We start from the raw sequence: 21,469 nt of genomic DNA, 5'->3' as shown, positions 1-21,469 counted from the left end.
ACAGATTTGCACATCCTGTCTCATATATAATAATGCCACATTAATTATCAATGAACAATATAGATAGCACATCAAAACACAATCAGAGATTCTTATTTGGATGAAAAAAGGCCTATTCTTCCATTTTGTTTTGTTAAGAAACTGATGAATATGTAACTTTATTTAAATGAAATATAAAAACTGTGATGTTACCACATATTTGGGGGTAAGTTTATGGGTCTAAAGGTAATAATATTTACCCTTATAGACCCACTTCATACAAACTTGCCCTATAGAATTCTTGACTACTCTATTACTCAAGCAAGACAAATGTCAGGTGAAATCCGACACAAGGCATGTGCTTCCTGGTGGTCAGATTCTTGGTTACATAGACATAACAGTGTCTGGCATTATGGTGCTAAAGATCAAATCTTGTCTTTTTTAGTTCCTTGAATTACTCAACCTTGTTTTTGTTTAATTAAGCCATTGTGTGCGTGTCTCGCCTACTTTACGTCTTTCTCTCTCCTGGAAATGCAATACTTCCTCATGGCATGGTAAGTGGGCGTGAACAACAGCTGTGTCACAATGCAAAATCACTTCCTGGTGATCCCAGCTCAGGTATACACCTGTCCATGTGCTGTAGTCATTCTCTTGAATAGTTGGTTCCAGAAAGCAAGTCAAGGTTCTTATTCTCTGCCGCTGTGGTAAGTATCAGTTATTGATAAACCAGATTGTTGCAGTAATACTGAAACTATTTTATAAAAACCTGTGTAGCTAGTTTCACCTGTTTTTTGGCAGGCACCTTTCAAATTAATTTATTGATGTTACCATTTCAATCCAAGTAACTAAACTGTTACGTAAAGTTTTCTCAGTATAGAGTCGTTGATTTCTTTTATATAAATGTAACGTGGTCTAATTTGCAGATCTTTTGTTGTTTAACAGAGTCATGTTGTACATAGAGTTGATCAGGCTGTGGGATGAAGCTGTGGGGTTAATAGACGGTCGGGACTGGCAGGGTGCTCTCACTAAACTCAATCAGATCACCGAGCACAACTGTCGCACTCTGTTTACGGTTGCATCGGTTCATATTGCCCTTGGCCAGGTGGACATGGCTATTAAGGTGAACCAATTTTGACAGCTACTTCTATTAGAGAAACATAGATATAGGATAACTAAAGTATGTAGGCTATGTATGTATTCAGAGCTTTGATTTGCTTAAAGATGTTCCAAGAATAAATGTTTAGTTTGAAGGTACTAATTAAATGTAAACTGAAAATGTGAGTCGTGACTGTCTGAGTAGACATGTTTATGTTGTCAATGTGAAATTTGGCCTTTCAGGCTCTGGATCAGGTCATCGCAAAGGATCAGTGTCTTGCTGTAGGGTTTTTTCAGAGGGCTGCTGTTCACACGATGGCGAACAGGTGAGTTCAAACTGTTCACCGGCGAGTTCTAACTCTATGCATAACTGTTTAAAATAACATCTAAACACTCCCTAAAGGAACACAGCCAGTATATCTTGTATGTTGACTATACCACATCATGATGCAATTCAAATATCTGAAATATTGACTGCTTTTAAAATGAGTTTTAAAGTAATTTATGTAAGTTCTTTTTATGTTTGTCCTCTCTCTCTCTCTCTCTCTCTCTCTCTGTCTCTATTTATCTAACTCTGTATAACACCAGACTTGAGGAGGCACTGTCCGATTGTATATGGGCTCAGAAATACATGAGAGAAAACCCTGTTATTGACTACAAACAGCTGGGTCTTCGATATAAAATGTACAGCTGGCAGGTTAGAACCTAAGCATATTTTTATCTACAGTTATGTATAGTTCCTGGGGGTATTTCACAACTTTAGTTGGTAACATTTTAATATAGAAAAGGAAATTTTTGCAATTTTCTTTTAAGCCTTGTGTCAACTCTGCCAATAAACATGAACGCTGGTAGAGTTCACCTGCTCAGATAACTATCACAAGGCCTCTGTGAGGGCTGTGTGAAGAGTTATGCAATGTCAAATGCCAGGGTAGAAGAAGATGATACATCCAGCATTCCTCACTTGTCAGGTTAAACTCAGTCTAGCTTGAACAGGTTTCTTTATCAAATTAGCAATGAAAAAGATATTTCCAAAGAGTTACCAAATTTTGGACCACCTCTTTTCTCATTAGATGCATGTTTTTAAATAAAAGCACACATGCAAAATCTAACCCTCACTGTGACACAGCTTTGGTGACCACTGAGGGACAGAATGGAAAAATACTGTTAAAGGAAATTCCTAAAAGAGTCAGCTTACTTTAGGATCATATATTCTTTTATTGTCCTGTTGATATAGTATATTACACAATGACTGTGTAAACCGTATTCTTATGTGTGTTTCGGCTGGTACTGTAGGTCCTTTATAACGCAGCAGCAGTTCACTCTAGACTGCAGCAATGGGACAAAGCAAATGAGATCTTACAGGCGGCCTCACAAGAGAGGGGAGTAGGACGGAGCAACCTAGTGGACACAGCTCTAGAGAAAGTTTCTGTAAGACCCGTTTGTGATATCTATTTTAAAAACAAAAATGAACCATTGCAAACATTGTAGTCAGTTAATGATTCTGTACATGCGTATTCCAGAAGAGAGAGGTTTTGACACCTCTTCTTGTTCCAGAGGGTGAAGTGTTTCGTCCCAGGAAGCAGGAGGTCGAGCAGCTTAAACCAAGGAACTTCCTGGGTGAAGCAAAGGTGATTTATATTGCTTTACTGACTATGAGATAATTTACTGTAAAACAGTCACTACACAACATTTGAACGCAGAAGGGGAGGTGACAAACTGGTTCTCAAATGTGCCAAAGTAAATATTGGAGACAAGTAAAAAAATGTATGCGGTATGACTCAGATGCTGTACAAGTGGTTTTAACCAATACCAATCCAATTGGACTTGCCTTTTTTATTATACTAAATTAGATACTTTACAGACATTTTACAAATACTCTTTTCTAAACTCTTTCCACCAGGTCATCACTTCTTTGATTCCAAATGATGACTTCAGAGGCTTCGATCCTCTCAGACCACAGGTGTGTTGTCCATCTGCAACAGTTACATCCTCAACATTCATTTCCTTATTATTTAGTTTATCAGTTTAAATAGGCTTTAATAGTTTCTGCAAAGATTGCAAAGAATATAAATTGAAGCGAGAACAAAGATTAAAAATAAAAAGTATAATCTGCTTGTGTGTATGAGCATGAGAAAGCGAGTGAGCGAGAGAGAAGACACTAATTATGCTTTTCTTTAGACTCCTGGATACTATGAGCCAAAGGTAGAAGGCCAGTAAGTATTCGATATTTAAAAATTTCTCATTAATTGGTGTTATTTTGTCTTATAGTCATCTATATTATTTTTTCTTATAGGAACTCGCGTTACATGACGACAACAAGTGCATATGTAGCTAAAGGGGCAGGAGAGCTAACAGTGCCTGCTGGCGCACAAGTGTTTGTCCACAGTCTTGATGACAGGGATGGACTGGCAATAGTCATATATGATGGAAAGGTTGGGGGTCTTTCTCCTTAAAGATGGATATATTCAATCAATATATATTAATTTAATTTAATAATAATAATTTAAAAACAAATTTTCTGTTACCTTTTGTCAGAGAGGTCTGTTTCCCAAGTTCCTGCTTGAACCAAGAACCAAGAAAAACAAGGACAAAAACAAGCGGATTGTAAGAGTGTCGTGTTTTTCCCCTGCTTATAACTTTATTGTTTGCAATTTGCCAAGGCTTATCCAGCTTTTCTTCTAAATGTGCTGCGCTAACTATAAAATGTTGAAGTTTATGAATGCAGACAGGTTTAAGGGCTTGTTAATGCGAGTTTAAAAATGTGCTTACACACTCTGAGATTTGGCAGAGAAACCAGAAACCAGAGATTTGGCAAAGAATGCGTATATCCTCAGCATAATGTGCCACATTTAATATAAAAAACCAAAAGCTATTATGAACATAAAAATGATTTAAAGTGTTTTGATTTCTCATAACCTGAAAAAGATATACGGTAGATATATAAAATTCCTTTAAAACTGTGGCATGCTGAAGGATGAGCTTCTGACCTTGTGCTCGATATCTGAATATCAAAGTATGGGCAATAACACTCTGTACTGTATGTTTCTTCCTTAAAAGGAGCTCGCCAATGGCATTCCACACCCTCCTGCATTAAACCCCCCAAATCGACCCCAAGGTCTAGCCCAACCTCGACCAGGTACAGAAAATAGTTTGCGGATAAAACGATATTAACATTATTAATATATGTCATTTTTCTAATGTTTTATATTTGCACTTTATTAAAAAAACGCAGTGATAGCATTGAATTTACGTAAATTGCAGGTAGTAGAGCAGATGCTTTGTTGTGTTTTAGCGACTCAAGTCATCAAGGATCATATCCAAATATTTCTCCCTATTGTCTTTCATCCAGCTGTCACAAGGAATACAGGCAAAAAAATGTAAAAAGTATTTGTGTACTTTGTGTAATGTACAGTAAGTGTCATCATCTCTCCTGTAGAGTTGCGCCCCTCCAGTGCCAGTGCTGCCCACACAACTCCTCCAATGAGCAACAGCTCCACCCACGTCCCTGCCCAGCAGGTGAGTAATGAAACACAATGGAAAAATGCAAAAGAATGCTGACCTTTTAGCACCACAGAAACTCCAATTGTTTCTTACGCACACACATTCAGTTTTTGCCAGAAATGGACTTTCAAATGTTTCACTAATAAATAAAACGCAATGCATTTTCTGACCTAACAGCTTATGTTTGTGTGCTCTGTACTGTATTATATATTTCTGCAAACCCATTTATCTCCCCACCCAATTTGGCAAGCCTGAAAGCTAATATTTCTGAAGATATCGCGTAGATTGAAATAGCAGCAGAGCGTGATTAATGCAGTGGCCGATCTTTGGTTGATCTTTTGTGTGAGATAAAAAGGAGTTTTGTGACTCAGACATCAAGTGGTGTAGAGTATTGAAGCAGCGGGCCTTTGATTTGGCCTTATTCAGTCAGAAATACACCCAAGGGAGGAAGAAAAAGCTCATAAAATTTGGAAGAGGACTATCTAAGACCACTGTCTGGCAGAGATCTGATTCACTTATATGCAAATACATTGTGCGCACAATAGACCTCTGAAATGGAAAAAAGGAAACTTTGAAATTGGAAATCTTTCTTCCTTTTGTTGTTCTAATATTATAAGTCAAGTGAGCGTGAAGTTACATTTCTGATATCTTAGAACAGCTTTTGTCCAACATACTGTATGCATGTCAGTTGTTTAAGCTATAACCTGTGATGTGACCCACATTTCAGGCCCAAACTTCAGCCCAGGAGCATGGATCAGTCATGGTGAAGGTACACTACAAGTACACAATGGCCCTTAGAGTCCCTTTAGAAACTTCTTTCCGAGATCTGCAGGAGAAAGTCGCTCGGAAATTAGGACAGCCTGCGACGAACATTCGCCTTAGGTAATATTGCAAACCTGCTGACCTGCTTTGCCGACCTGCTTTCAGTAGCCATAAATTCCTGTTATTGAATTATAAGAGTTGTTGGCTCTGTTCACATTTTCCTAAAACGTATTACTACTCACAGACATAAAAAGGATGGCACCGCAATACTGACCCCACTGGATGGAGATAAAGGACTCAACAGCCTTGAAGACGTGATTGAATCGGGACGTGCCACAATTTGGTGTCAGGTACCCTTAGTGATTTCCAATTTTGATAAACTATTATTAATGTCTGTTTGTAGACATGGCCGTTAAGTTTGTTCTGTTTAGGTCCCAAAATATCAGTTGATAAATCCTCATCACTTTTAACCTAAGACGTCTGAGAATCACAAGAGGGAAGATTTTAAAGAATGTTAAAAGATTGAAAATTATTTTACAGATTTTAAAGACAAAGGGGGAAAAGTCAGATGCTTTTGGAATAATATGAGAGTAATATAACACCATGTCATCATTTTTAGAGAACTTTCGTTTTTTTGGTGTACTGTCCCTTTGAAGTAAGGAAACAGTTTATTGTTTATTTACTGTCTTTTTAATTCTTCCAAGTCTGAAGACCCTCTGGCCAACAGAACCATTATCTATCAGATGGTGGCACTGTATGACTACACTGCACAAGGCCTTGAAGACCTGGAATTCAGTGAAGGGGATACACTTGACATTCTCAGTGAAGGTATGTGGAGAGTGGGGAGAAAGAGAAAATCATATCATATCTAGAATAAACTTATCTTGTTTTATTAGAGAATCGAATTCTGCCGATACACGTTGCTGTCTCATAAAATATATTTTTTTCTGCATTTCGCAGTGAATGAGGAATGGTTAGAAGGGCACACTGCTGGAAATATTGGCATCTTCCCCCGAAGTTTTGCTCATCGGTAAACAGCATTAGTGTTGGTGAGGCATCAACAGACAAATAAAGCCCATAAACATCAGAGGCCTTATATGCATTGAGAGAACATTTACATTTAGTCATTAAGCAGACGCTTTTATCCAAAGCGACTTAGAAATGAGCTAAACAATAGAAGCAATTGGAACAACATAAGGACAACAAAAAGCATAAGTGCAGTAAAAACTGGTCTCAAAAAGCCTACCTCAGTATACAAAGCAAATCATTTTTTTGTATTGCAAAACACTCAGAGACTTCTCTTTTTTCCAAAAGAAATCTATTTTTCTATCAAAGAATGACATTTATCAGAAGTATTTATATTTTGCTAGTTTGCTTCCAGCTTCCATTATTCCTAGGTTTCGACAGATGAACCCATGGTGAATGATTGTGATGTCGCTATAAGAGCAAGGAAGCTGATTCTAACACTTTGTCATAGGTTTCAAATATAAATCAAATGAAATGTTTGCTTTTTTCTTAAAACATTGCTACATTGCTATGATACTCTCTTTAAGTGCTTTTTACTGGAAAGCATTTGGGAACTCAAGTCTAACGTGAACCACTCTGTTTATAATGCTGAGTTCCTAAATTCTGTGTGAATTAAAAGCTAAACTTACTCTCTTAGTTCGCTTTGCTGAATGACTTCATCCAGTATTAATAGAGAAGGGAGAATTTTAGGTACTTAAAGATATCACAAAACAGAACAACAATAGACCAAATCCAGAGTTTTAAATAGAGCTCCACAGGATGCCAGCAGTGGTTTGCATCATTGTCACCCACCTCCTCTTAACCTCCAGCTGACACATATCCATAATACACAAACCCAACACCATGCACATCTGAAGAAAGTTGATTCAACTTACATTACAGCTAGACAATAAATATATACCACAGGAAGCTTTTAATTCATGTGATATAAAATGGCTTTAAAATCAGCACTCTCCGGTACAGAGAGATGAATAAGGCCAGGTGAGATATCAGTAACGCAGTGTTTAATGATGTGGTGTGCTCTGGTAGATTGGGCGCAGGGTGTTGGACTGCAGCATATGATCGCTTTGCTCTTTTATATTGCTGTAATTATGGGGTTGGCAGAGCCCGACGTGACTCACTTTTCCCCCATTTCCCATTAAACATGAAGTTGTACTTCATTCTAACCCAACACTTACTGATCAATTCTTGCCTACTGTCAGTGCTTTTATTTGTTAAAGAGTGAGAACAGTTTGTTCTATTTATGAGCTGATGTATAAATGTCGGGAGTTGTATAGCTTTACATGTTTCATCCGAAAAACAACCTTCTGTCAGTTTTTATAGTGGAGATAAATGAACTGTACTTGGATTTTGTGGTTAACCAAAAGAAGCAAAGTAATGGCCTCTACAACTGCTGTTAATGGTAACATCATTTGCTCACTACTCAAAACATGATGTGGAACAGTGATGTCAGATGTCACTGACATGTCATGGAAGCTAATTAGACACTAGCACTAAAATCCAAGTACAGTTTTGAGCAATTGTGGCCTAATGGTTAGAAAGTCGGACTCGTGACCAGAAGGTTGCCGGTTTGATCCTCAGGGCTGGCAAGTAACGATTGAGGTGCCCTTGAGCAGGGCACTCTTACCCCTACTTGCTCCCCGGGCGCTGCAGTGATAGCTCTGGGTGTATGTGTGTTCAGCATTGCTGTGCGTGTGTTCACTACTCACTAGATGGGTTAAAAACAGAGGTCACATTTCGGGTATGGGTCACCATACCTGACAAATAGGTCACTTTCACTTTAAGACCATCGGTAAGGTTTTTTGAGAGCAGACCAATGCCTTTGCTGTTGGAATAATATGTGACCTTGCAAAAACAATATCAAACACTGAAATATGCTCTGGCCCACTCCCCTCTAATTGGGATTATGATATAAATAGTAGATTATCGGCACAGCAGAATAATATAGTTTTAATGATATTTGGAAGTGTTTGGAGATCGGGTTGAGTCACCTATAACCAGGTTGCTTACGTCAGGCAATCCAAATGGTGTTATATACAGTAATTATGTACCTAATTCAATTTCTCCAATGTCCACAGACATTTGGATGTGTATGAGTATGTGTGTGAAAAGGAGAGTATGCATGACTGAAGTCTCTTATTTACAATGCCTAAAAATCTGAGCATAAAGATCAATGAGCATCTCTTTTGTCTAAATTAGAGGCATTAATTGTTCATTAATTTCTGTCAGTATGGCCTAATGCCAGGAGCAGTAATTGCAAATTAACGATGATTTTGACTCATTTGTCCCGGTGTCAGCATCTTAAAGGGCTGTTAATCAGTGAGTTGGAGAACCACAAGGACAAGGAGAGGTTAACTGAGAGCCTATAATTGGCATATTTAGCCTTTCTGAATTAATTGTTTGTTACTTTCTTAATATGTTAAGATTTATAGATATTATTAAATTTTTCTTAAAAACTATATATTGCAGTACTGTTGTTTTGTTTGAATTAAGTTTGCATAAAGGGTATGTTTAATCTGTCAACACTCAACACAACAGTTATTTCATTTTTACTTTGCAGCATACAGTAACTGACTTTGCTTTCACAAAGTAAAGGCATGAATACTGTATATATTTTTATATTTAGGAGCCAAGCCCCAAAGGTGCTATGCCATTACTGCTTCTGTTGGTATTATTATTAGGGTATTATTATTCTTCCAGAATAGGGGTCTATGGCAGCTCGATGAACCGTACGTAGGAAAATGATAAAAAACTTGACACACTCGTAGTGGTGGTCCTTAATAGTTATGTGTCACGCTCATCGCATTTCATGTGTAACATTAAGACTCCGCCCAGTACAGTAGCCGCCATCTTGAAAGTTCATTATCACATTTCTAGTCCTAGAAATTGTGCTTGATTGTCATGAAAATCTGCTCAGATGTTCCTCAGACTGAACCGCACAGATGTGACCCAACAGACATGCGATTTTCGCCGTTGTTCAAGTTATGACTTTTTTAAAAGTTGTTCAAAAAATGGAAAGAATGGCCGTATCTTGGCCATTCTTCGATATCGATACGAAACTTTGCACACTTCATCGACAGCTCGGACTGGGGGTCCTTGCCAAATTTGAGAACCGTGGCACCTATGGGTCACAAGATTTGAAAAAAAAAAATTGGCTCGTTACTTAGGGTATGATTTGTCAGAAAATTGTGATCTCTGTGTCTTTGGGTTCCTCGGGTCATACAGGATCATATGTCATGATTCTGTCATAATTGTATGATTAGGCTATCCAGAGTTTTGTCATAAGTCGTAATATATTTTGAATTGTATGATATATCTGCACCATATTTGGTATGCGCCATTTAATTACAGTCCCGGAAGTACACGTGACGTTTCAAGACAGCACCACCTAGCGCTAATGAGATATGACGCTTTTTATATAATTGCTTATAACTCTTGAACACTTTGCCTAAACTTCGTCTTGTTCACATTTATTCCTCCTGGTCTGTGCAAATTCCATTAATGCTTCGTTTGTCATTGTATAACATTCGGTTCATAACTTCTTGTGAAGCATATGAATTATTATTTTTTTGCTGCTCATTTGACAAAAGTGTCAAATCTTTGAATGATCTTTGAACCGAGCTGCACGGAGAGGTCCGAAGTGTTTTTTTATTTCTTGGGAGATTTTTCGAGAAATACCTCTTCAAAGTTGAATGTGCCTGTGACATTGTATTTTTCTCGTATAAAACTATTCTGACTGGATGTAACGTTATATGCATTATTATGCAAAATGATCCTTTTCTGTTTCTTAAATCCATTGTATTTCTGCTCTACGCTCTCCTTTCAGCCCCTTTGGTTTGGCCCATGTCAATGTTTGAAGCTCTGAAAGCTCTCCTCGGGATCCTTGGTCAAGCACATCAACTGGGCACAACTAGATAAACCGCAAGCCTTGGGTACACAAGGTCACGGGTTCGAAGGCAATGTTGCGAGTGTTGTGTTTAAACGCAAAGTCTAGAATTGCATTTCATTCTCTGTGATTTGTCTTCAGTTTGATTTCATTCTCACCTGGTCTTCATATGCAATTTACTTCTGAGGTACGTTTGATATCTGCATTTTTTTGCTCTTGTTGCCCTGTGGTGTGCTCTCTTTGCCTTTTCAGTTCATTCTCAACTCTACTTTCAAACATATCTGTTTTTCACATACATGTGGTTCCTCTATCTGTGCACTGTCATAGCGGCACCTTTTCTGATTGGTGCGTGTCGTTACTCGCAACTCTGTCAGCTTTGCTCAGCAGCCTTGTTGCAACGTTCACTTGAGTGGCGTGATTTGCTAAACTGCAAAAGTGAAGTCTTTGGAATCCCATGAAGTTGTGTATGTTGAACTTGTGTCTTCTTAGTTCATTCTAATATTTTTTCTCAATGTGATTGTTTGTACCACAAGCCCACTTTTCTTCTGGGGGTGTGTTTGAATCTGGTGTGTTATCTTCCAAGAATGCAAGAGGTTTTGTGAAGAGAGTTTTATGTTTATGTATGCGTTATATAAAGTGTTTTAATTGTCATGTCATGTATACATGTTTGCTCTTTCCTGCACTTGTTTGTTCAGACATCTTTATATGTCGTTTCAATGTTGTCAAGCAATGAACTAGAGAGCAGAGTGTTATTATATGTTAGTGGAGTTTCAGTATTGTCAAGCAATTTCTCTGTTGTCAAGCAATGAACTAGAGAGCAGAGTGTGATTATATGTTAGTGGTGTTTCAGTATTGTCAAGCAATGAACTAAAGAGCACAGTGTGTTTATATGTAAGTTGTGTAAGTTAATAAACACCACAATTTTATATGGTGCATTTTGATTTTTATGTGTGCTTGTAAAGTGCTTTGAGATGTAAGGCTCTTTAGAAAAGACAAATTATAAGTTAATATATATTTAAAATATTAGTAATGTAGATGTCTTTTGTCCTTTTCTCTGGCTTTTATGAATGCTAAGATGAGTCCATTAACTTCTATAAATAGACCAATGTTTATGCATTCAAGTTGCATTTCTTCAACTTGTTTTTCAAATATATTTTGGATTCCATACAATATAAAGCTAGGTTTGATAATCATTTAAGTTTGTTAACATGTATGAACACAAAGCCGTTTTGCCATTACAAAGTTATACTTGCCCTATATAAATATATGTAAACATAAATGTACAATACTTGTACAAATAAAATTGATCAATAAAATGTAAAGTACATAAAGATCTGTATTTAGATATTTTTGGCAGAGTAGCTAAATGCAGTAGCATGTGTAACAATAATATATACAAATTAACCACAGTGTTTTGAATATGAGCTTAAATTGCATCGATAAAAACATTCATGAGCTACTAGAGGTAAAGCTTGGGAAACAATAAAATCCATACTGAAGAAAATTTATCAAGCGAGTATAAAAAGGTAGTTGATAATGATAAAATATCCTAAATGACAATAGAGACAAATGTGACCTAAATGATAATAGAGACAAGGTAGAGTATAATTAATCAATTATTAATAACATTCCTTACAATCATTTGGCAAAAAGGAAACTACAATCGTAAATTAAAATCTATAGAGCCGTAAAAAATTTCACACACAAAAAGTTGAAACTTTGTTTTTGAATACATGAAAGGGTTGAAACATGGTGCCTTTATACCCATGTGAGCAACAGAGGCAAGGATAAACTCCCTTTGACAGCAATGTGATTGGTAGCTACAATTTTGCATTGAAGCAGCTTAAAGCTTATTTTTATGTGTTATTAAGTTTTTACTTTGCAGCATACACTAACTGACTTTGCTTTTACAAATGAAATGCATGAATACTGTATATATTTTAATATTTAGGGGCTATGGCTGTTTCTGTTGGTATTATTATTTGGGGCAAAGCCCCAAAGGGGCTATGACCACTACTGCTTCTGTTGGTATTATTATTATTATTCCCCAATGGGAGTTTATTGCAGCCCTATGAACCGTACATAGGAAAATTATGAAACTTTGCACACTCATAGTGGTGTATAGGGTCTATTGTACTCACTCCATGGCGCCACCAGCAGTTCGAAAATTCACAGCTGTAACCTTTGAACAAATTGAAGTACAGAAATTTTACTTCATGCGTGTCATTCCACTCGTCACGTGCTTCGCATTTAATTGCGTTACATAAAGGCTCCACCCATTACTGTACTGGCCATCTTGAAAAGTACAGAATTGCGTTATTCCGCTACTGGTCCTAGAAATTGGAACCAATTGTCATGAAAATTGGCTCAAGCAATCTTTGTGCATAGACCTGATGCTACGGAATTGTGATTTTCATCGGTTTTCAAATCTTAAGAGGTTGCAAACTTTCCAAAGTTGACCCCAAATTGTATTTGAGGCTGTAACTCGGTCAATCTTCGATTCATCAATTTGAAACTTGGTACGTGTCATCATTAATCGTGTTACCCTGTGAACTGCATATCGGCACCACATTTGGTACACGTCACCGAATTGTAGTCCCAAATGTACCCTTGAAGTTTCAAGACAGCAACACCTAGCGTTCATAAGATATAACGCTCCTTATATAATTGCTTATAACTCTTGATTGCAGTGTCTGAAATTCGTTTACTGATGGTCATTATTTCTCCTGGCCTGTGACAATTTTCTAACATTCGGTTCATAACTTATTGTAAATTATATGATTTTTTTTCTGCTCATTTGACAAAGTAGGTCTATTTTAATCCAAGCTCTACTCGTATGATGTTTGGACCAAGCCACACAGACATGGCCGAACTGATTATTTATTTTTGGAGCAATTTTTTGAGAAATACCTCTTCAAAGTTTACTGTGCCTGTGACATTGTTTCTTTTTCGTATTTAACTATTATGACTGTATGTAACATGTTGTGCATTGCTATATTTATTTATTATTTTTTGTCATGCCAGTAGAGTAGAGCATACTGAACTGAGTCAAACTACTATAAATACAAGCAATGCAATAAAAACCCTTTTTGGGTCCCCAAAGTGTATTTAACTAAACGATGTAATTTTACGGAACTATTTCTTTTTTTTTTACAATCTCTCCTTTTCTACTACACATTATGGAACCATGCAACCTGACAAGAAACATGTTAGAAACCTTTATTTTTAAGAGTGAATATATTGACGCTGTGAGATATTAATAGCTCTCAGTGAGACATGATTGGTGAACTGTAGGTACACTAATAGAGGTCTGTTGACAGGCCTTTCTAATTCTTCTTTATAAGCTTAAAGGATGACAAGTGTACTTTTACTGAGCTTCCACAACAACAGAAATCCACAGCATGCCATAACAAACACTGCCAGTGATTTTGAAGTGATGAAAATGTCTTATTAAAGATATAGCACCATGTCAGTAAACCAAAAATAACAAGGATAATTATTATTGTTTATACATGAAAATGTATGAGCTGCACCTTTAGATTGTGTGTACAATTTCAGACACCACCCCTGTTTGTAGACCCTTTTACTGTGGGGTGGTCACAACACCTTGCTGACTAAAGGAGAGCTGGAGTTATGTGATATTACTTTATTTGCCTTATTTGCCTGGGTCTTTAAAATATAATCTTCAGAGAGATCTTCTTAAAACATATTTCAAAAGAAAATGTCAAAGTGAGCGGGAACACTTAAAGAGAGCAAAGACATCACATGAAAAGGATCTGTCTGACACATTCTGTATCTATAGAGATCAAACCATCTGTGGTAGACATGTCTTCCAGGCAAAACGTGAAAATATCTGAATTGTCTTACGTTATGCCCCCAAAAGTGCGCAATCATCTTTGAAAACGTATTAATTTTCAGTTGATTAACGTCAATGGTTAGTCAAGCCTTGAACATTATAAATAGCTCACGCACAGGAAGTATGTGGTTTAATTTGTCCAAATGCGTTCCACAAAGTTGTTTGTTCCTAGGCAACAGAGTGGCCACACGCGTGCGTCATTTCCTCCTGAAGTCTAGTGTCGGTAGCTCGCTCACTATGGGCTCAGTAGTAGCGACAAGACACTAGGACGACACGCACTGATCGAGCGCGCTCCGTGTCTGCGCGCAACTGCAAAACTTGAAACGTGTTTTTCTTTCTCGTTACAAGAGGCGTGTCACCGTTCGTTTTTCTTCTGCAATGTGTGAACAGAAATGAGGATTAAAGTCACTGTTGCGGAGATTAAATCGCGGTACCTAATTCGTTTCTGGTGGGGTTTGTGGTTTCGCTTTGGAAAATCAGTGGACTTTTTGCACTATCATTCAAAGTTACCAGAAAAGATAATTCGTAAACTAGCTTGGGTGTACTTTTTCAGTGCACTTTAGAAAAGTTGAGAAAGAGTACTGAATTTTCCAGCTAACCCATTATTTTGGGAGCGCTCTAAAGCTAACGCATAACATGACCAGTCTCAATCGATGTTCCATACACGAAGCGTGGCGCGGTTCGATTTTTAACCAGACACGCGGACAGCGTTTCACCTCCATTCCCAATGCCTGATGTGAGATCCCCCTGTGGTTTTGAGGAGCTCCAGCAAGGGCATGAGAATGAGTACGGATCTGGAGCGCGTTTCTCTCAAGTCGGGGGCGAACTCGCTGGGGTCCGGTCGTGCCTTATCCGTTAACGTGAAGAAGTTACACAACGCGCTCAATGTGCTGCTGAACGACTTCGAAAGAGAGCAGTTTATCCACTGTCTCAACGTTTACCACGCTAAGCGTAATGTCTTCGATCTCGTGCAGACTCTCAAAGTCATTCTCAACAACCCCAGCAAGCGTCAGCTGTTACCCATGTTGCGACTGGTCATACCCCGCTCGGACCAGCTTCTTTTCGATCAGTACACGTCGGAAGGTCTATATTTGAAAACGGATGGTCTAGCAAGCCCACTTAAACATGAGTACTCGGAAGAAATAAGCAACACGAACGATCACGCAGGAGCGTCGTCCGTACACTTTCTATCTGAGTCCGAGCAAGTCGGTCCCATTCAGGGATCTGTGCGCGCAGCCCCCGTTTTCAGCACCACGCATGAGGGGACAGCTCCGGCGGCTGGCCCGTGTTTAAGCGTCGCGCTGATGCAGGACGCGTCTGATGAAATTCGGCAAGTTACGTTGAAACGGAGCAAGAGCCACGAAGGCCTAGGGTTCAGCATACGAGGCGGGTCGGAACATGGAGTTGGGATCTATGTGTCTTTGGTGGAGCCTGGATCATCCGCTGAAAGAGAGGGACTGAGAGTTGGAGATCAGATCATTAAAGTCAATAACATTGTGTTTGATCGAGTCACTCATGGAGAGGCGGTCAAGGTGATGTGTTTTCAGTTTCTATATGACTGAAAGTATACTTTTTAAAGATTCATCAATGTTCACTCTCAACAGATTATGGTTGTTTTTCCCCCTTAAAAATGATCTAAAAATTGACTCACTCCTATACTGTATGTAGACTGCATCTATTGAAGACTTAATTCCCTCAACACAATCAGTTATAACCCTAATTATATAAAAAATAGACCTTTCTGTTTATATTTATATTTGATTTAACAATCACCAAATGAGTTCAAAATACTAATTTTTGCTTGAGAACACTATCCTACGGATTACTTTGATGATGGATAGATGTGGTTTTTGGAGCTTCCAGAACTCTGACCCCATTTAATGGCATTTTAAAACAAGGAAGAGCCAAAATAATGTTTAATATAAATTTTTGTTTGGCTAAAGAAAGCCATATAAACCTAGTGTGGAGTATGGGTGAGTGAACTATGGGATCATTTTTTATTTTCTATTTTCTAACTTAATATTTTCAGCTATGTCTTTAAGATTTGGGTTTGACACTTCATTCCGTTACCACAATCTGCTTTAGCTCTCCTTTTCTTAAATGCTAAATCTTGTTTCAGAGTCATTACCATGCAAACAGATTTGGGCCGTATGGTCCCAGTCAGTAGTACTGGTGTTGGTAACAAACCTTAGCTGCTTTGGGTTTTGCCAATGTGTGTGACTTGACACTTTTATGTGATCTCTTTTCTTAGGTTTTAAAACTGGTCTTTTCATCAAATTATCTTTCATTCCCTGCTTTTTTCAAAGAGCAATCTCAGAATATGAGATAATTGCATTTTTGATTAAATAATTGGCTCCATTGGGGCTGGTCTCAGCCATAGTTTCTCAGGCATTGGCAATTTAAGATATTGTGGTTTGACTAACTTTAAAATCTAGATAGACAAATACAGAATTTTGTTCAGAGTAGAATCTATTAGTCTCTATTTATAGATCTCGATTGGTGAGTTAAATCATAGTGTACAGTTTTCAAGAGAAGTGCATTGACAGGCAGCTACCTCACTCTTTTCTATTCTCTCGCTTTCTCTCTTTCACTATTTGTGTGGGATGCCACATATATGTTTTTTTTTTTTTGAGCATTCACAATAGACTGCCAAGGGATGTGCAGCATTCTGTTACACTGCCCTTGCTTTGTTGTACTGTCGATCTTTCTCGTGTTGCAATCTTGTCTTTCTGTTAGAATTGAATTTACAAGCTAAAAAAAGCACACAGCAACAAACTGAGAGGTATGTGCTGCATCAGATACATGTGGATTACATGATAGCATTACGTTTTTCTACTATCTGTTACTCACAACAGTAATCCTAACCATCCACTCAGTACTTCTGCATTAATATAGTTTTTTTAATGGTAGTTGAAGGGCCTGTGTGCTGTTATTGAGTGAGTAAGTCTTGATTACATTGTCATATTGAGGGATTAAATATGATTCACCGTGTTTACTCAAAGTGGCAGTCTATACATTTTTCAATATAAAGATCAGTGAAGTGTGATTTGGGATCTGAATTAAGCTGATTTGATAGTATCATGGTTGTTGTTAATCACAAGGTCTTATTGAAGGTGACATGGCTTTTAGCTTTAAGGCATTCAGTTAGTATTCAGTTCCTCCCCCTGCAGAATGACACCAGCCACACATAATAAGACATTTTTAGTTTTTGTAGTAGATTTGTATTCATTTACTCACTCTCTCCTAAATGGAATTTAATACTTTTGAGAAGACAAGGTTATACATTTTGTTATTCAGTAAATAAATACAAATAATGCTGCTGGTCATGTGTTTCCCCCAACATCAATCCAAAATTAATAAAGCAAGAATTTTGAAACCAATTTTAGTACAATTGTTGATTGATATGCCAACTAATATTGACAAATACAACAGAATATATTTTTGTAATGCAACAAACTTTCACATACTTTTTTTAAGAAAAGAGCTTGAATAGTTTTAAGGGCTTATTGTAGCAGCCTGCTACTGTATAAAGACAACTTTGTTTTCCACCAGAATAATGAAAATCTGTGCACATGCTTACTGTAGCAGCCAACCAATCAGATTCTAGTTTGTGATTTAAAAACGCTATTATGTTCAAATATACACAAACTTGTCTGGAGACTACACTTATCCTGGCTCCATATTTTTTGAGGAAAATATTTATTTCCAGGAAAAATATTTGGACTCATACAATGATAATAGGGCTTGAATCACCACTGCTGTGTTTGAAAAAAATGTGGATCATTCTTCTGTGATAATGGTTTAGTTCCTGTTAGCGTGCTAAGCTAATAGAGGTGTTCAGAGCCACCCCTGTTGGGATACCTGCTCTCATTTATTAATTGAATCTGTTCTGTTCCCCATTAGGAGATGAATGAATTACACAAGCGTTTAATTAAGCAGGCGGTGTTTAAGCCAAAGAATGCGTAGCGAACTTGTATCCACCCTAATCATGAGTCTTGATTATTTTAAACTAAGAGCTTTTTGTGTGGTTATGCTTGTGCCTATATGGTAACACTAGAGCAAAGGAATACAACATCCCTAGGAATTGCTTTATTGCATTTAATTGTTACTTAAATTGACTCTGTGTACAGCAATTTAATATGATTACACTTGGAAAGGCTCATTGCAAAGGAACTTGCACATTTAAAAAAAATCTTAGCCTATTCACTCATGTAGATGACAGGGGTCTGAGAAGGAAGTTCAAATCGAAAAGTCAAATTGTCTCACCTCTATTAGACAGCCAATGCAAAAAAAATTGACACTGTGGCAATTCAGGTCTTATCTTGATCTTCTTATCTCGCCCTGTCTGGGAAACTGCGCTTTTTATATACAACTTTTATTATATAAGACAAAAATTGACAGGGGGGATTGGTCTGGGACATGACTCAGATTGGATTTGAACCAGGGTCCCTGAGTGGCCATTCATAACGAAACCTGCACTTTTATAGCACACAGTGGTTTGCGGAATGACTTGGTGTAAACGAAGTTGTAGAACAAAACAGTAAAGTAGCCTTATTTTACTCATGAATTGTCAATTGCTTTTCTTAAAACCCATTATAAATTCCCTAAGGATTGTGTGGCAAATTAGCCTAGCTTGGTTGGCCTGTAAAATGATGTCATGACTGAACAGCTCGATTAGCGATAAGCACATAGACCTCCCTAGTAATGAGAATAGCTACCAAACAGTAGGCAGCATCAGCTCAAAACAACATACCTTATGAAATGGATGGTTCAGGAACAAACAGAGCAGTGGTGCTGTTATTTTCACCATTTGGTCATTTTATAGCCTAAATGGATAGAGAAAGTCGAACAAAATGCTGCGAGGGGAGGGTTTGGAGTTGCGTAAGTGTCAAAATAATAGACAGAAAATCTGTTTTTCAGCCAATAAGGATCATCAAAGAAGGAAGCTGAATGCGCTGAATGGGTTTGTGAAAATTTATCAGAGCAAGAGTTTTTTTATCACAACTAGGAGCAAACACTGCGAACGAGAGGGGATGGGCAGAGGTTGATGGAAGCAGGGTTTAAGACAGGCCATCTGCTGCACTGTCAAGGAGCTTTTAAAAGGCCAAACAGATCCTGGAGGAACCAATAGATGCAGTGTCAATTAAATTTGAGCTCTTTCAATCAAACCATCGGTTTTAGAGAAGACCAGTGTAGACTTACAAGGATGTTCTGAAGGTTTCTTCTTGACAAACAATTTTACGAATGGAAAAACTTAAGTTGAGAATAAAAACCTATTATGAGTATTGTAAATTATTCACAAGGTAGTTCCACTGTAGAATGGGAATCTCTTATGCTTTTGGTTCGGGTTTGAAACATGTGTTCAGGTCACAGTGATTTGTTTTAAAGGGGTCATATTGGATGGCTAAAAGGAAGATTATACATTGTGTTCACGTGGTTTACACTTAAAAAACACCTTCGATTTCACATACTGTGCATTATTGTTGTTCCTCTGTGCTCTATTTTAAACAAAGCTTATTGTTTTGAAAAGTGCGTGTTTGCCCTAATTGGCCGGCTACCAAGTGCGTTGTTATTGGCAAAACACCTCAAGCATGTGGCGGAAATGTAACAGCCTTACCATATTCGGAACATCAGCCTTCAAAGCATATTGACTAATGTCAACGGTACCGTGTGAGATGAAGCCCAAATATGATCCAGAAAATGCATTTGACCAAGCGGATTAATCAATAAGGTTTTATTTTTGTAAAACTATTAGCTTTAACAATTAGCTAACTATAGCTAACTTCTTGAGCTGCCTTTGATGCTGTGTCTCGGAGCAACGCGGCAAAGTCAATAAAACATATTATAAAGAGGGATTTGTTGCATCCAGCGGGGACAAAGCGACTGAATATAGTGACTTTTTTCATGTAGCATCACGCTGAAATGTGGGGACATGATTAAATAAGGCGTTTTAGGCAGGTTTGGATGAGCCTCTACTTTTAAATAAAACATCTCTTTTGGTTTGAGACTTTCATTTTTGCAATTTTACATGTCTAATAAATGCATGAACAACTAGTACAACACCAAAGATACAGGAAGATAACTCCTTCAAGTTAGTCTACCAAGGAAATGTGAACTGTTTTTTGAAGGGGTCAAATGACAGCTAAAACGAATACTATCGTTTTTTTAGATGTAATGCAATGTGTATACACTATTTAAGGTTTAAAAACGCTGTAATTTCCACATACAGTGCATGTTTGTATCTCCTTCTTTCCCCACCTCTCTGAAACGCACAGATTTTTTACAAAGCTCATCGCTCTGAAAAGCGAGGAGTGCTATGATTGGCCAGTTAACCAGTGTGTAGTGATTGGTCGAATACTGCAAGCGTGTGACGGAAATGTAACGCCTCTTACCATATTCGGAACATCATGTTCCCAAGCATTTGTACTGACAGGTGATTCTACAAACTAAAATCTACAAACACACGATGAACAACTCGTGTTAGTCCGTAACAAAGTCTTTTACAATGAAAATATACTTAGAGGCTGCGAATCTGAAGCGCCAGACTGTCCTTGCGATGTTTTAATGGTTTGAACTGCCCCACTTTTTAACAAAAGCTTTCACACACAGCTGGCCTTGCATTCATGAGCATTCGCTTTTAGATAGAACGCTTTAATTTTAGCAATGTTCATGTCTAATACATGGATGTGCAACTTATAACACACCAAAGACACTGAAAAACACGTATTCGCACCAAATGATCCCTTTAATTGCATTCGTCTGGAGATTGAATATTTGAAGTGTGTAGTCATATAGATTACTTATGCTTGAACCTCTGGGTTTAGTTCTCAGTAAATAGTGATTACTTTTTCTACTTTTTCCACTTTGCCGTGTGTGTGTGTGTGTCTGCCTTCTGTTATCCCTAGAGAATATATGTCTGACCTCGTACAGTACTTATTTAGAATATCAATTCCACAGATGACTCTGTGCCATGCCCACAAACATAAATAAACACACACAAATAAAGTTTCTGCAAAAAACATTCGTTTAATGAACTGGCTATTTTAGCACATTGAGTTTATCATCTGTTGTTTCACTGATTATCCGTTCTGTTTTGTGTCCTGGTTTCTCTATAATTTTTACATTCCCTGAAATGTAGTACTGCAAGCCAGCTGTTCATCAACCTCTATGGTGTTATTTGCTGTTTAGATATTTTCTGTTTAGATTTGTCTAACCACATTCAAGTCCCAAAATCACCACTATGAGGACACACTATGAGGTTTTGTACAGATGACTTGGTAAAGCTGTCAACTGTTGTAGTAGTGCGGTTCACATAAGCCCTCCGCTTATTGAATCGTATTTTAAATGTTGATTTTAAAACATTT

At 37.6% G+C, this 21,469-nt stretch overlaps 2 protein-coding genes across 4 annotated transcripts in view; both read left to right on the top strand.

Moving 5' to 3' along the window:
• The first annotated feature begins 581 nt into the window (after nucleotides 1-581).
• noxa1 (NADPH oxidase activator 1) lies at nucleotides 582-11,175 on the top strand. 2 transcript variants are annotated; one of them, XM_056744793.1, is made up of 17 exons: nucleotides 582-683; nucleotides 922-1,099; nucleotides 1,318-1,400; nucleotides 1,663-1,771; nucleotides 2,368-2,502; nucleotides 2,595-2,702; nucleotides 2,975-3,034; nucleotides 3,253-3,287; nucleotides 3,368-3,506; nucleotides 3,610-3,678; nucleotides 4,132-4,210; nucleotides 4,511-4,590; nucleotides 5,303-5,457; nucleotides 5,582-5,687; nucleotides 6,042-6,165; nucleotides 6,298-6,367; nucleotides 10,190-11,175. In XM_056744793.1, the coding sequence occupies exons 2-17, from the start codon at nucleotides 926-928 to the stop codon at nucleotides 10,218-10,220; spliced, it is 1,557 nt and encodes a 518-aa protein (XP_056600771.1). In that variant the 5' UTR covers nucleotides 582-683; nucleotides 922-925; the 3' UTR covers nucleotides 10,221-11,175. The 2 variants fall into 2 exon arrangements, with proteins under 2 accessions (XP_056600771.1, XP_056600772.1); XM_056744794.1 differs by having other exon boundaries at nucleotides 6,298-6,386.
• Nucleotides 11,176-14,377: 3,202 nt separating this feature from the next.
• whrnb (whirlin b) overlaps nucleotides 14,378-21,469 on the top strand; it is a 48,834-nt gene continuing 41,742 nt past the window's right edge. For both annotated transcript variants that reach the window (XR_008906507.1, XM_056746304.1), the window contains exon 1: nucleotides 14,378-15,637. Coding sequence is in view for 1 of the 2 variants with exons in the window: in XM_056746304.1 (XP_056602282.1) it covers nucleotides 14,882-15,637 (756 nt within the window). In the remaining variant the exon portion in view is untranslated. The remainder of the gene's footprint in view (nucleotides 15,638-21,469) is intronic.

The sequence above is a fragment of the Triplophysa dalaica genome, chromosome 4 (assembly GCF_015846415.1).
Source record: "Triplophysa dalaica isolate WHDGS20190420 chromosome 4, ASM1584641v1, whole genome shotgun sequence".
Classification (NCBI taxonomy): Eukaryota; Metazoa; Chordata; class Actinopteri; order Cypriniformes; family Nemacheilidae; genus Triplophysa; species Triplophysa dalaica.
This window is presented reverse-complemented; position numbering and strand designations above follow the sequence as displayed.

Excerpts from the sequence above, each read along its gene's own strand:
- noxa1 (XM_056744793.1), top strand. The coding sequence starts at position 926 with ATGTTGTACATAGAGTTGATCAGGCTGTGGGATGAAGCTGTGGGGTTA. Across the intron at positions 3,035-3,252 it reads TCGATCCTCTCAGACCACAG|ACTCCTGGATACTATGAGCC; the intron begins GTGTGTTGTCCA and ends GCTTTTCTTTAG. Across the intron at positions 3,288-3,367 it reads GAGCCAAAGGTAGAAGGCCA|GAACTCGCGTTACATGACGA; the intron begins GTAAGTATTCGA and ends TTTTTCTTATAG.